Raw genomic sequence first — 12107 nt, forward strand, 5'->3', positions numbered from 1 at the left:
ACAGCCTCCCCCTGCCCCATAGCCCTGCCCCACATCTCCCCACAGCTACTTCTTCCTGCTGCTGCCCCCCCCCCTCCCGCCCCACGGAGCCGCCCCCTCCCCCCGCTGTGGGGCTGACGTGGGGGGAGCGGTGGGGCGTGGCCAAGGTGAGGGGCGGGGCCTCAGCTATGGGGCTGGGGTGGGTTCTATGGGGCTGGGGTGGGTGCTATGGGGCTAGTTCTGTGGGGTTGAAATGGGTTCTATGGGGCTGGAGGGGGTTCTATGGGGCTGGGGTGGGTTTTATTGGGCTGGAATGGGTTCTATGGGGCTGGGGTGGGTGCTATGGGGCTGGTTCTGTGGAGTTGAAATGGGTTCTATGGGGCTGGAGGAGGTTCTATGGGGCTGGGATTGGTTCTATGGGGCTGGCCCCATGGGCCCTATGGGGCTGGAATGGGTTTCATGGGGCTGGAATGGGTTCTATGGGGCTGGGGCAGGTTTTATGGGGCTGAAATGGGTTCTATGGGGCTGGTTCTGTGGGGTTGAAATGGGTTCTATGGGGCTGGAGGAGCTTCTATGGGGCCGGCACCATGGGTCCTATGGGGTTGAAATGGGTTCTATGGGGCTGGAATGGGTCCTATGGGACTGGAATGGGTTCTATGGGGCTGACGTGGGTTTTATGGGGCTGGAATGGGCTCTATGGGGCTGGAATGGGCTCTATGGGGCTGGAATGGGTGCTATGGGCTGGAATGGGTGTTATGGGGCTGGAATGGGTTCTATGGGGCTGGGGTGGGTGCTATGGGGCTGGAATGGGCTCTATGGGGCTGGAATGGGTGCTATGGGGCTGGAATGGGCTCTATGGGGCTGGAATGGGCTCTATGGGGCTGGGGTGGGCGCTATGGGGCAGGGGCGGGGCCAAGGGCGGGGCTTGGCTCTGATTGGCCCCGCCCCCAGGGCGCGCTCCCAGCCGCCGTCCCATTGGCTGTCGTCTACTTCGCCGAGTACTTCATTAACCAGGGGGTGGTGAGTGGGGGGGCGCTATGGGGCAGCTATGGGGCAGGAGGTGCTATGGGGCTGGGGCTATGGGGCTGGAGGGGATGCTATGGGGTGGGTGCTATGGGGCTGGAATGGGTTCCATGGGGCTGGATTGGGTTCTATGGGGCTGAGGTGGGTGCTATGAGGCAGGGCTGGCTTCTATGGGGCTGGGGTGGGTGCTATGGGGTAGGTGCTATGGGGCAGAAGCTATGGGGCAGAAACCATAGGGCTGGGGTGGGTGATATGGGGCTGGCGCCATGGGTGCTATGGGGCTAGATTGGGTGCTATGGGGCTGGATTGGGTGCTATGGGGCTGGCACCATGGGGCTGGGATGAGCCCTATGGGGTAGGTGCTATGGGGCAGAAGCCATGGGGCAGGGATTATGGAGCTGGGGTGGGTGCTATGGGACTGGCGCCATGGGCCTGGGATGACCCCTATGGGGTGGGTTCTATGGGGCTGGAATGGGTTCTATGGGGCTGGGATGGGTGCTATGGGGCAGGTGCTATGGGTCACACCATGGGTCCAGCCCCACACGTTCCTCACCCCACAGCTGGACCTCCTGTACTTCCCCAAGTCCTCCCTGACCCACAACGAGCAGTACCGCTGGTGAGACCCACAGCGGGGGGGGATCTATGGGGCAGCCCCATAGCAGGGGTGCGGGGGTCATGCTATGGGGCTGCCCCTGTGAGTGCCGGGCTGTGAGATCTATGGGGCAGCCCCATGGCGGGGGGTGTGTGTGTGTGCTCTATGGGTCCTGCTATGGGGCAGCCCCACATGGGGAGGATCTATGGGTCTGTCTATGGGTCTTGCTATGGGGACTCTCTATGGGTCCTGTTATGGGTCTGTCTATGGGTCTTGCTATGGGATGTCTGTATGGGGTGTCCGTATGGGTTTTACTATGGGTCTCGCTATGGGGCCTCTCTATGGGTCTCTATGGGTCTCGCTATGGGGCAGCCCCACAGCTCTGCCCCACATCTCCCCCCAGGTCCCACCTCCTGTATCAGGCTGGGGGGTGTGTGTGCTCTATGAGTGTCTATGGGTCTCTGTGGGTCTGGCTATGGGGCAGCCCCACATCTCTGCCCCACATCTTCCCCCGCTCCTATACCAGGCTGGGGGGGGGTGTGTGTGTGTGCACGTTCTATGGGTCTTGTTATGGGTCTCTATGGGTCGCTATGGGTCTGGCTATGGGGCAGCCCCACAGCTCTGCCCCACATCTCCCCAGAGGGCACAGCTCCTATACCAGGCTGGGGGGGGGGGGGGGGGGGTGTGTGTGTGCACGCTCTATGGGTCTCGCTATGGGTCTCTATGGGTCTGGCTATGGGGCAGCCCCACAGCTCTGCCCCACATCTCCCCCCGCTCCTATACCAGGCTGGGGGGTGTGTGTGTGTATGTGCGGTCTATGGGTCTCGCTATGGGTCTCTATGGGTCTCGCTATGGGTCTGGCTATGGGGCAGCCCCACAGCTCTGCCCCACATCTCCCCCCAGGGCGCAGCTCCTGTACCAGGCCGGGGTGTTCGTTTCCCGCTCGGGGTTTCGCTACCTCCGGCTGCGGCGAATCTGGGTCCTGATGGTGCTGCAGGTCCTGCCCCACAAGTGACCCCCAAGTGACCCCCAGCCCCATAGATCGCCCCACAACCAGTGCCCCAGCACCACAAGTGACCCCCAAGTGACCCTCAGCCCCATAGATCACCCCACAACCACCGCCCCAGCCCCACAAGTGACCCCCAAGTGACCCCCAGCCCCATAGATCACCCCACAACCACGGCCGCAGCCCCACAAGTGACCCCCAAGTGACCCCCAGCCCCATAGATCACCCCACAACCACGGCCGCAGCCCCACAAGTGACCCCCAAGTGACCTCCCAACCCATAGATCACCCCATAACCCACTGTTGGCCTCCCCCAGCCCCACAGCTGACTCCCTCCGCCAATAATGACAACTCTGGACCCACAAGTACCTTCTCCAGCCCCATAAGTACCTTCTCCTGCCCTGTAACTGCTCCCTCCTGCCCCACAACTCCCCCATAGGCCCCATAACTCCCTGTTCCAGCCCCACAAGTGACTTGTAGAGCCCCATAACTCCCTGTTCCAGCCCCACAAGTGCCCCATAGACCCCATAACTCCCCTCTCCAGCCCCACAAGTGCCCTATAGAGCCCCATAACTCCCATGTCCAGCCCCATAGGTGCCCCATAGACCCCATAACTCCCTATTCCAGCCCCACAAGTGCCCCATAGACCCCATAACTCCCTGTTCCAGCCCCACAAGTGCCCCATAGAGCCCCATAACTCCTTGCTCCAGCCCCACAAGTGCCCCATAGACCCCATAACTCCTTGCTCCAGCCCCACAAGTGCCCCATAGACCCCATAACTCCCTGTTCCAGCCCCACAAGTGCCCCATAGAGCCCATAACTCCCTATTCCAGCCCCACAAGTGCCCCATAGACCCCATAACTCCCTGTTCCACCCCACAAGTGCCCCATAGGCCCCATAACTCCCTGTTCCAGCCCCACAGGTGCCCCATAGACCCCATAACTCCCTTTTCCAGCCCCACAGGTGCCCCATAGACCCCATAACTCCCTTTTCCAGCCCCACAGGTGCCCCATAGAGCCCCATAACTCCCCTCTCCAGCCCCATAAGTGCCCCATAGACCCCATAAGTCCCATCTCCAGCCCCACAACTGCCCCAGAGAGCTCCATAACTCCCCTCTCCAGCCCCATAAGTACCTTCCCCTGCCCCACAAGTGCCCCCCCACCCCCTGACCCCGCCCCGCCTCTGGCCCCGCCCCCAGGTGCTGAACGCCGCGCTCCTATTGGCCGCCGTGCTGGTGCCCTTCCTGCCCGCGGTGGGCGTGGCCTTCGCGCTCGTGCTGTGGGAGGGGCTTGTGGGGGGCGCGGCCTATGGGAGCGCCTTCCTCTGCGTGGGCCGGCAGGTGATTGGATGGGGCCGCGGCGGGGGGGGGCGGGGCCAAGGGGAAGGGGCGGGGTCAATGAGAGGCGGGGCTCGGGGTGAGGGGTGGGGCTTGGAGGGAGGGGAGGGGCCACGGGGAAGGGGAGTGGCCAATGGGGCGGGGTCAAGGGCAAGGGGAGGGACAATGGGGGCGGGGCTTGTGGAAGGGGCGGGGCCAAGGGAGTACAGGGCTAATGGAGGCGGAGCTTGGGGCGAGGGGCGGGGCCACAGAGAAGGGGCGGGGCCAAACGGGGGCGGGGCTTGGAGCGAGGGGCGGGGCCAAGGGGACAGGAGGGGGCAATGGAAGGCGGGGCTGGGAGCGAGGGGAGGGGCTTGGAGCGAGGGGAGGGGCCAAGGGGAAGGGGAGGGGCCAAGGGGGAGCAGGGCCAATGCGGGCGGAGCTTGGGGCAAAGGGCGGGGCTTCGGGCGAGCGGAGGGGCCACGAGGGAGGGCGGGGCCAATGGGAAGAAGGGCCAATGGGAGCAGAGCTTGGGGCGAGGGGCGGGGCCAAGGGGAAGGGGAGGGGCCAAGGGGGAGCAGGGCCAATGGGAGTGGCGCTTGGGGCAAGGGGCGGGGCCCAGGGGAAGGGGCGGGGCCAATGGGGAGCAGGGCCAATGGGAGCGGAGCTTGGAGCGAGGGGCGGGGCTTGGGGCGAGGCGAGGAGCTAAGGGGAAGGGGTGGGGGCAATGGGGAGAAAGGCCAATGGGAGCAGAGCTTGGGGTGAGGGGCGGGGCCAAGGGGAAGGGGAGGGGCCAATGGAAAGAAGGGCCAATGGGAGCAGAGCTTGGAGCGAGGGGCGGGGCTTGGGGCGAGGGGAGGGGCCAAGGGGAAGGGGCGGGGGCAATGGGGAGAAAGGCCAATGGGAGCGGAGGTTGGGGCGAGGGGAGTGGCTTGGAGCGAGGGGCGGGGCTTGTGAGGGGAGGGGCCAATGGGGAGCAGGGCCAATGGGAGTGGAGCTTGGAGCAGGGGGCGGGGCTTGGGGTGAGGGGTGGGGCCAAGTGGAACGGGCGGGGCCACGAGGGAGGGCGGGGCCAATGGGGCGGAGCTTGGGGCGAGGGGCGGGGCTTGGGGCGAGGGGAGGGGCCAAGAGGAAGGGGCGGGGGCAATGGGGAGAAAGGCCAATGGGAGTGGAGCAAGGGGCGGGGCCACGGGGAAAGGGTGGGACCAATGGGAGCAGAGGTTGGGTCGAGGGGCGGGGCCAATGGGGAGTAGGGCCAATGGGAGCAGAGCTTGGGGTGAGGGGTGGGGCCACGGGCAAGGGGCGGGGCCAGGGGGCTGTGGGGTGAGGGGGGTGTGCTGGGGCACATGTGGGGCAGGTTGTGGGGCGGATGTGGGGAGATGTGGGGCAGGGTAGCCCCATAAGTGTGGGGAGGGCTCATAGGGGAGTCTGGGGGGTGTCTGTGGGGGCTCTATGGCGTCTGTGTGGGGCTCTGTGCGTGTCTGTGTGTTTCTATGGGGCTCTATGGGGGCTCTATGGGGTCTTTATGGGTCTCTATGGATCTCTATGGGGCTCTATGGGGCTCTATGGGGTCTCTGTGGGGGCTCTATGGGGGCTCTATGTGTCCCTGTGGGGCTCTATGGGGCTCTAGGGTCTCTATGGGGGCTCTATGGGGGCCCTCTGAGTCTCTATGGGGTCTCTATGGGTCTCTATGGGGTCTCTATGGTGGGTCTATGGGGCTCTATGGGGTCTCTATGTATCTCTATGGGTCTCTATGGGGTCTCTTTGTGTCCCTATGGGTGTTTATGTGGGTCTATGGGTCTCTATGGGGTCTCTATGTGTCCCTATGGGGCTCTATGGTGTCTCTATGTGTCTCTATGTGTCCTTATGGGGCTCTATGGGGCTCTATGGGGTCTCTATGGGGTTTCTATGGGTCTCTATGTATCTCTATGGGGACTCTATGTGTTCCTATGGGTCTCTGTGGGGTCTCTAGTGGGCTCTATGGTGGTTCTATGGGGCTCTATGTGGGCTCTATGGGGTCTCTATGTATCTCTATGGGTCTCTATGGGGTCTCTTTGTGTCCCTATGGGTGTTTATGTGGGTCTATGGGTCTCTATGGGGTCTCTATGTGTCCCTATGGGGCTCTATGGTGTCTCTATGTGTCTCTATGTGTCCTTATGGGGCTCTATGGGGCTCTATGGGGTCTCTATGGGGTTTCTATGGGTCTCTATGTATCTCTATGGGGACTCTATGTGTTCCTATGGGTCTCTGTGGGGTCTCTAGTGGGCTCTATGGTGGTTCTATGGGGCTCTATGTGGGCTCTATGGGGTCTCTATGTATCTCTATGGGTCTCTATGGGGTCTCTTTGTGTCCCTATGGGTGTTTATGTGGGTCTATGGGTCTCTATGGGGTCTCTATGTCTCTCTATGTCTCTCTATGTCTCTCTATGTGTCCCTATGGGTCTCTATGGTGTCTCTATGTGTCTCTATGGCTCCCTGTGGGTCTCGGTGGGTCCCTGACGGGGTGTCGCGCAGGCGCCCCCTGGCGGCCGGGCGCTGGCGGTGGCGCTCACGTCCCTGGGGCAGTCTCTGGGCGTGGCTCTGGCCGGGGCCGCGGCCGTGGGGCTGCACGAGGCGCTCTGCGCCCCATAGCGCGCCCCACAGCGCCCCACAGCGCCCCACAGCGGGACCCACAGCGACCCACAGCGCCCCACAGCGCCCCATAGAGACACATAGGGACACATAGGGACCCATAGCGGGACCCACAGCGACCCATAGAGACACATAGAGACACATAGGGACCCATAGCGGGACCCACAGCGACCCACAGCGCCCCATAGCGGGACCCACAGCGCCCCACAGCGACCCACAGCGACCCATAGCGGGACACACAGGGACCCATAACGGGACCCACAGCGACCCATAGAGACACATAGAGACGCATAGGGACCCATAGAGACACATAGGGACCCATAGTGCGACCCACAGCGCCCCACAGCGCCCCACAGCGCCCCACAGCGACCCATAGAGACACATAAAGACACATAGGGACACATAGAGACACATAGGGACCCATAACGGGACCCACAGCGACCCATAGAGACACGTAGAGACACATAGGGACTCATAGCGGGACCCACAGCGCCCCACAGCGCCCCACAGCGACCCATAGGGACACATAGAGACACATAGGGACCCATAGGGACCCATAGCGGGACCCACAGCGACCCACAGCGACCCATAGCGACCCATAGCGACCCACAGCGCCCCACAGTGACACATAGGGACACATAGAGATACATAGAGACGCATAGGGACCCATAACGGGACCCACAGCGACCCATAGGGACCCATAGGGACACATAGGGACACAGAGGGACCCATAGCGGGACCCACAGCGACCCATAGGGACACATAGAGACCTATAGGGACCCATAGAGACACATAGAGACACATAGGGACCCATAGTGGGACCTACGGCACATGGGGCTATGGGGCCCGTGGCTCTGCCCCACAGCAATGGGGAACCAAAGACTGACAGCTCTGCCCCATAGAGCTGCAGGAGCCACAGCTCTGCCCCATAGCAATGGGGGGGGTCAGCCCCACACTTCTGCCCTATAGCAATGGGGGGCTCTGGGTCCTATGGCAATGGGGGGTTGTTTCTGGGCCCCACATCTCTGCCCCATAGCAATGGGGGGCTCTGGGTCCCATGGTAATGGCAGTTCTCAGCCCCACAACCTCTGCCCCATAGTAATGGGGGGGCTCAGCCCCACACGTCTGCCCCATAGCAATGGGGGGCTCTGGGTCCTATGGCGATGGGGGGGTTTGTCTCAGCCCCACATCTCTGCCCCATGGCAATGGGGGGCTCTGGGTCCCATAGCAATGGGGGTGTCTCAGCCCCACATCTCTGCCCCATAGCAATGGGGGGGGTCAGCCCCGCACTTCTGCCCTATAGCAATGGGGGGCTTTGGGTCCCATGGTAATGGCGGTTCTCAGCCCCACAACTTCTGCCCCATAGCAATGGGGGGGTCTCAGCCCCACGGCTCTGCCCCATAGCAATGGGTGGGGGCTCAGCCCCACATCTCTGCCCCATAGCAATGGGGGGGTCTCAGCCCCACACCTCTGCCCCATAGCAATGGTGGGCTCTGGGTTCTATGGCAATGGGGGGGTTTGTCTCAGCCCCACACCTCTGCCCCATGGCAATGGGGGGCTCTGGGTCCCATAGCAATGGGGGTGTCTCAGCCCCACATCTCTGCCCCATAGGAATGGGGGGGGGGGCTCAGCCCCACACCTCTGCCCCATGGCAATGGGGGGGTTTGTCTCAGCCCCACATCTCAGCCCCATAGCAATGGGGGGGGTCTCAGCCCCACACCTCTGCCCCATAGCAATGGGGGGGGGCTCAGCCCCACACCTCTGCCCCATAGCAATGGGGGGGGGGCTCAGCCCCACAGCGCCCACACGGAGCCAATAAACGCGTTGCCCCCCCAAGCGGCTCCTGCCCTTATAAGGGAAGGGGGCGTGGCCTCGGGGGGGGGGGGGGGGGGCGCGCGGGACTCGTTTCCCGCCAGGACTCGGTTTCCCGCCATCCTTTTCGCGCGCGTTCCGCCCCGGCCCCGAGCGCGCCGGAACGGGAAAAGGCGGGAAAAGGGGGCGGGGCCTCGCGGTTGCATCACTTCCGGCCGCACGCGCCGCGCGATCGTGCTCCCAGACCCCGCGCTGCCGCGTGAGAGCGGGGGGGGATCTATGGGGCGCTATGGGGCGGCTATGGGGGTCTATGGGGGGGCTATGGGTGGGCTATGGGTGTCTATGGGGTGGCTATTGGGGTCTATGGGGGGGCTATGGGTGGCTATGAGGGGGCTATGGGGGTCTATGGGGGGGCTATGGGTGGCTATGGGGGGGCTATGGGTGTCTATGGGGGGGCTATGGGTGACTATGGGGCGCTATGGGGTGTCTATGGGGGTCTATAGGGGGGCTCTGGGGGTCTATAGAGGGACTATGGGGGGCTATGGGGCCTCTATGGGGGTCTGTGGAGGGCTATGGGGGTCTATGAGGGACTATGGGGGGGTACGGGGTGTCTATCTGGTGGCTATGGGGGGCTGTGGAAGGCTATGGGGCGCTATTGGGTGGCTATGGGGGGATATGGGGGGTCTGTGGGGGACTATGGGGCGGCCATAGGCGTCTATGGGGCGTCTATGGTGGTCTGTGGGGCAGCTATGGGGGTCTATGGGGGGGCTATGGGGCGGTTATGGGGGTCTGGGGGTGGGTATGGGGCGCTATGGGGTGTCTATGGTGGTCTACGGGGTGGGTATGGGGGGCTGTGGGTGGCTATGGGGGGGCTATGGGGATCTATGGGGCGCTATGGGGGTCTATGGCGTGGTTATTGGGGTCTGTGGGGCACTATGGGGCGGCTATGGGGGGGCTATGGGGCGACTATGGGGTGTCTCTGGTGGTCTATGGGGCGGCTATGGGGCGGCTGTGGGTGGCTATGGGGGTCTATGGGGTGTTATGGGGCATCTATGGGGGGCTATGGGGGTTCTCTGGAGGGTTATGGGGGTCTAGGGGCGGGCTATGGGGCGTTGTGGGGGCCTATGGGGTGTCTATGGGAGGATATGGGGGCCTATGGGGGTCTATGGGGTGGCTATGGGGAGCTGTGAGGGTCTGTGGGGTGGCTATGGGGCGTTATGGGGGTCTATGGGGTGGTACGAGGGGGTCTGTGGAGGGCTATGGGGCACGTATTGGGTCTCTATGTAGGTCTATTGGGGGTTATGGGGCATTATGGGGTGGCTATAGGGACCTATAGGGGTTAGGGGCGGGTCTATGGGGGGCTGTGGGGGCCATGGGGTGTCTATGGGGGGTTATGGGGGGGGCTATGGGGTGTCTGGGGGGGGCTCTGTGGGGCTGGGGGGGGTGGCTGTGGGGCAGACCCCTGGGGCTAACAGGGCTCTATGGGTGTCTATGGGGCGCTGTGGGTCACACGTGTGGGGCTGCCCCATAGCGCCGCCATGTCCCGGTTCTTCACCACCGGCTCCGACAGCGAATCCGAGTCCTCGGCCTCGGGAGACGAAGTGACCCCAAAGCCGGCGGGGGGCAACTACAGCAAGTGGGGCGCTATGGGGTGTCTATGGGGCGCTATGGGGCGCTATTGAGCCCTAGGGGGCGCTTTAGGGGGTGGAGGCAGCGGGGAGCGGTGCGGCCAGCAGGGGGCGGTAAAGGGCCGCAGGGGGCGGGGTCAGCCGAGGACACGCCCCCCTCGGGGCTAATTGTGGGTAATGGGGTGTCTATGGGGGTCTATAGGGTGGATATGGGGCGCTATGGGGGGGTATGAGGGGTCTATGGGGTGTCTATGGGGGTTATGGGGGGCTATGAGTATCTATAGGGTGTCTGGGCGGCTATGGGGGGTGGCTGTGGAGGGATATGGGGTGTCTATGGGGAGCTATGGGGGGCTATGGGGTGGTTATGGGGGTCTATGGGAGGCTATGGGGGGTCTATGGGGGGTCTATGGGGCGTCCATAGGGCGCTATGGGGTGGCTATGGGGGTCTATGGGCGGGTTATTGGGGGCTATGGGGGTCTATGGGGGGCTATGGGGTGGTTATGGGGGGCTGTGGGTATCTATGGGGTGTTTATGGGGGTCTATGGGGTGGCTGTGGAAGGCTATAGGGGGGCTATGGGGGGCTATGGGGTGTCTGGGGGGTCTATAGGGTGGTTAATGAGGGTTATGGGGGCCTATGGGGGGTCTATGGGGAGGTTAATGGGGGCTATGGGGGGCTATGGGGGTCTATGGGGTGGCTATGGGGTGCTATGAGCTGTCTATGGGGGGTCTATGGGGTGTGGGGGGGGTTATGGGGGTCTATGGGGTGGCTATGGGGGGACATGGGGTGTCTATGGGGTGCCTTATGGGGGGCAGTGGGGTGTCTGTGTGGCTTTATGGGGTGCTATGGGGCTGTATGGGGTGTGTACGAGGGTCTATGGGGGTCTATGGGGCACTATGGGTCACGCTATGGGGCAGCCCCATAACCCCTCGCTCCCCATAGGCCCCTGTTGCTGAGCGAGGATGAGGAGGACACGAAGCGCGTGGTCCGGAGCGCCAAGGACAAGAGGTGAGGGTGGGTCCCTATGGGTGCTATGGGTCCCTATGGGTGCTGTGGGTCTCAATGGGTCCCTATGGGTGCTATGGGATCCCTATGGGTGTCTTAATGGTTCCTCTGGGTGTCCATGGCTTTTGTATGGGTCTTGGGTATCTCTATAAAGGTCAGTGTAGGCTATATAGATGCTTATATGTGTCTATAGCAGTCACTATAGAGTCTTATGGGTTTCTATAGGGCTTAGAATGGTTTGTATGTAACTCTGGTGTTGGCTATAGGGATTCCTGTGGGTCCCTATGGCTCTCTATAGGGGTTCCTATGGGTCTCTGTGCCTCCCTATGGTGCCCTGTGGTTCTTTATGCTCCTTATGGGTCCCTATAGGTCTGTTTAATCGCTATGGCTGTCTATGGTGTCTTTGGTTCTCTATTGTGCCCTATGGGTAGCTATAGAGCCATATAGATGCGTATAGTATGTGCTGGTGTGTGTGGGTGTCTATAGTACATATAGGTGGCTATGGTACCTGTATAGCTTCTTATAGATCTGTATGGTTTATTATGGGTTTCTATGGGTTTCTATGGGTCTCTATAGGTCTCTCGGGTCCATAGGGCTCTCTGTGGGTCCCTATAAGTGTGTCTGGTCATTATGGCTCCCTATGGCTTTCTGTGGTGTCTATTGTTCCTTGTGGCTCAGTATGGCTCCCTATAAGTCTCTCTGGTCCCTATGGCTGCCTATGGCTCTCTCTGGTCCCTATGGCTCCCTATGCCTCTCTCTGGTCCCTATGGCTCCCTATGCCTCTCTCTGGTTCCTATGGCCGCCTATGGCTCTCTCTGGTCCCTATGGCTCCCTATGCCTCTCTCTGGTTCCTATGGCCGCCTATGGCTCTCTCTGGTCCCTATGGCTCCCTATGGTTCTCTATTGCTCCCTATTGCTCCCTATGGCTCTCTATGGGCTCTATTGCTGCCTATGGCTCTCTATGGGTTCTATGGCTCTCTCTGGTCCCTATGGCTCCCTGTGGCTCCCTATGGGTCCGTATGACTCTCTATGGGCTCTATTGTTCCCTATGGCTCCCTATGGTTCTCTATGGGCTCTATTGCTCCCTATGGCTCCCTATGGGTCTCTATGGGCTCTATTGA

General features: G+C 62.2%; 2 protein-coding genes across 2 annotated transcripts in view; both read left to right on the forward strand.

Annotated features, from left to right (window-relative positions):
• Window positions 1-6699, forward strand: part of CLN3 (CLN3 lysosomal/endosomal transmembrane protein, battenin) — a 7443-nt gene extending 744 nt beyond the window's left edge. The window contains exons 2-7 of the mRNA XM_030474395.1: window positions 23-146; window positions 931-999; window positions 1562-1617; window positions 2497-2590; window positions 3797-3937; window positions 6427-6699. Coding sequence (XP_030330255.1) covers window positions 23-146; window positions 931-999; window positions 1562-1617; window positions 2497-2590; window positions 3797-3937; window positions 6427-6543 — 601 coding nt within the window. The 3' untranslated portion in view covers window positions 6544-6699. The remainder of the gene's footprint in view (window positions 1-22; window positions 147-930; window positions 1000-1561; window positions 1618-2496; window positions 2591-3796; window positions 3938-6426) is intronic.
• Window positions 6700-9886: 3187 nt separating this feature from the next.
• LOC115602949 (eukaryotic translation initiation factor 3 subunit C-like) overlaps window positions 9887-12107 on the forward strand; it is a 42607-nt gene continuing 40386 nt past the window's right edge. Inside the window, exons 1-2 of the mRNA XM_030474419.1 lie at window positions 9887-9991; window positions 10924-10989. Of these exons, the coding sequence (XP_030330279.1) occupies window positions 9894-9991; window positions 10924-10989 (164 nt within the window). The 5' untranslated portion in view covers window positions 9887-9893. The remainder of the gene's footprint in view (window positions 9992-10923; window positions 10990-12107) is intronic.

The sequence above is a fragment of the Strigops habroptila genome, unplaced genomic scaffold, assembly GCF_004027225.2.
Source record: "Strigops habroptila isolate Jane unplaced genomic scaffold, bStrHab1.2.pri NW_022045589.1_ctg1, whole genome shotgun sequence".
Lineage (NCBI taxonomy): Eukaryota > Metazoa > Chordata > Aves > Psittaciformes > Psittacidae > Strigops > Strigops habroptila.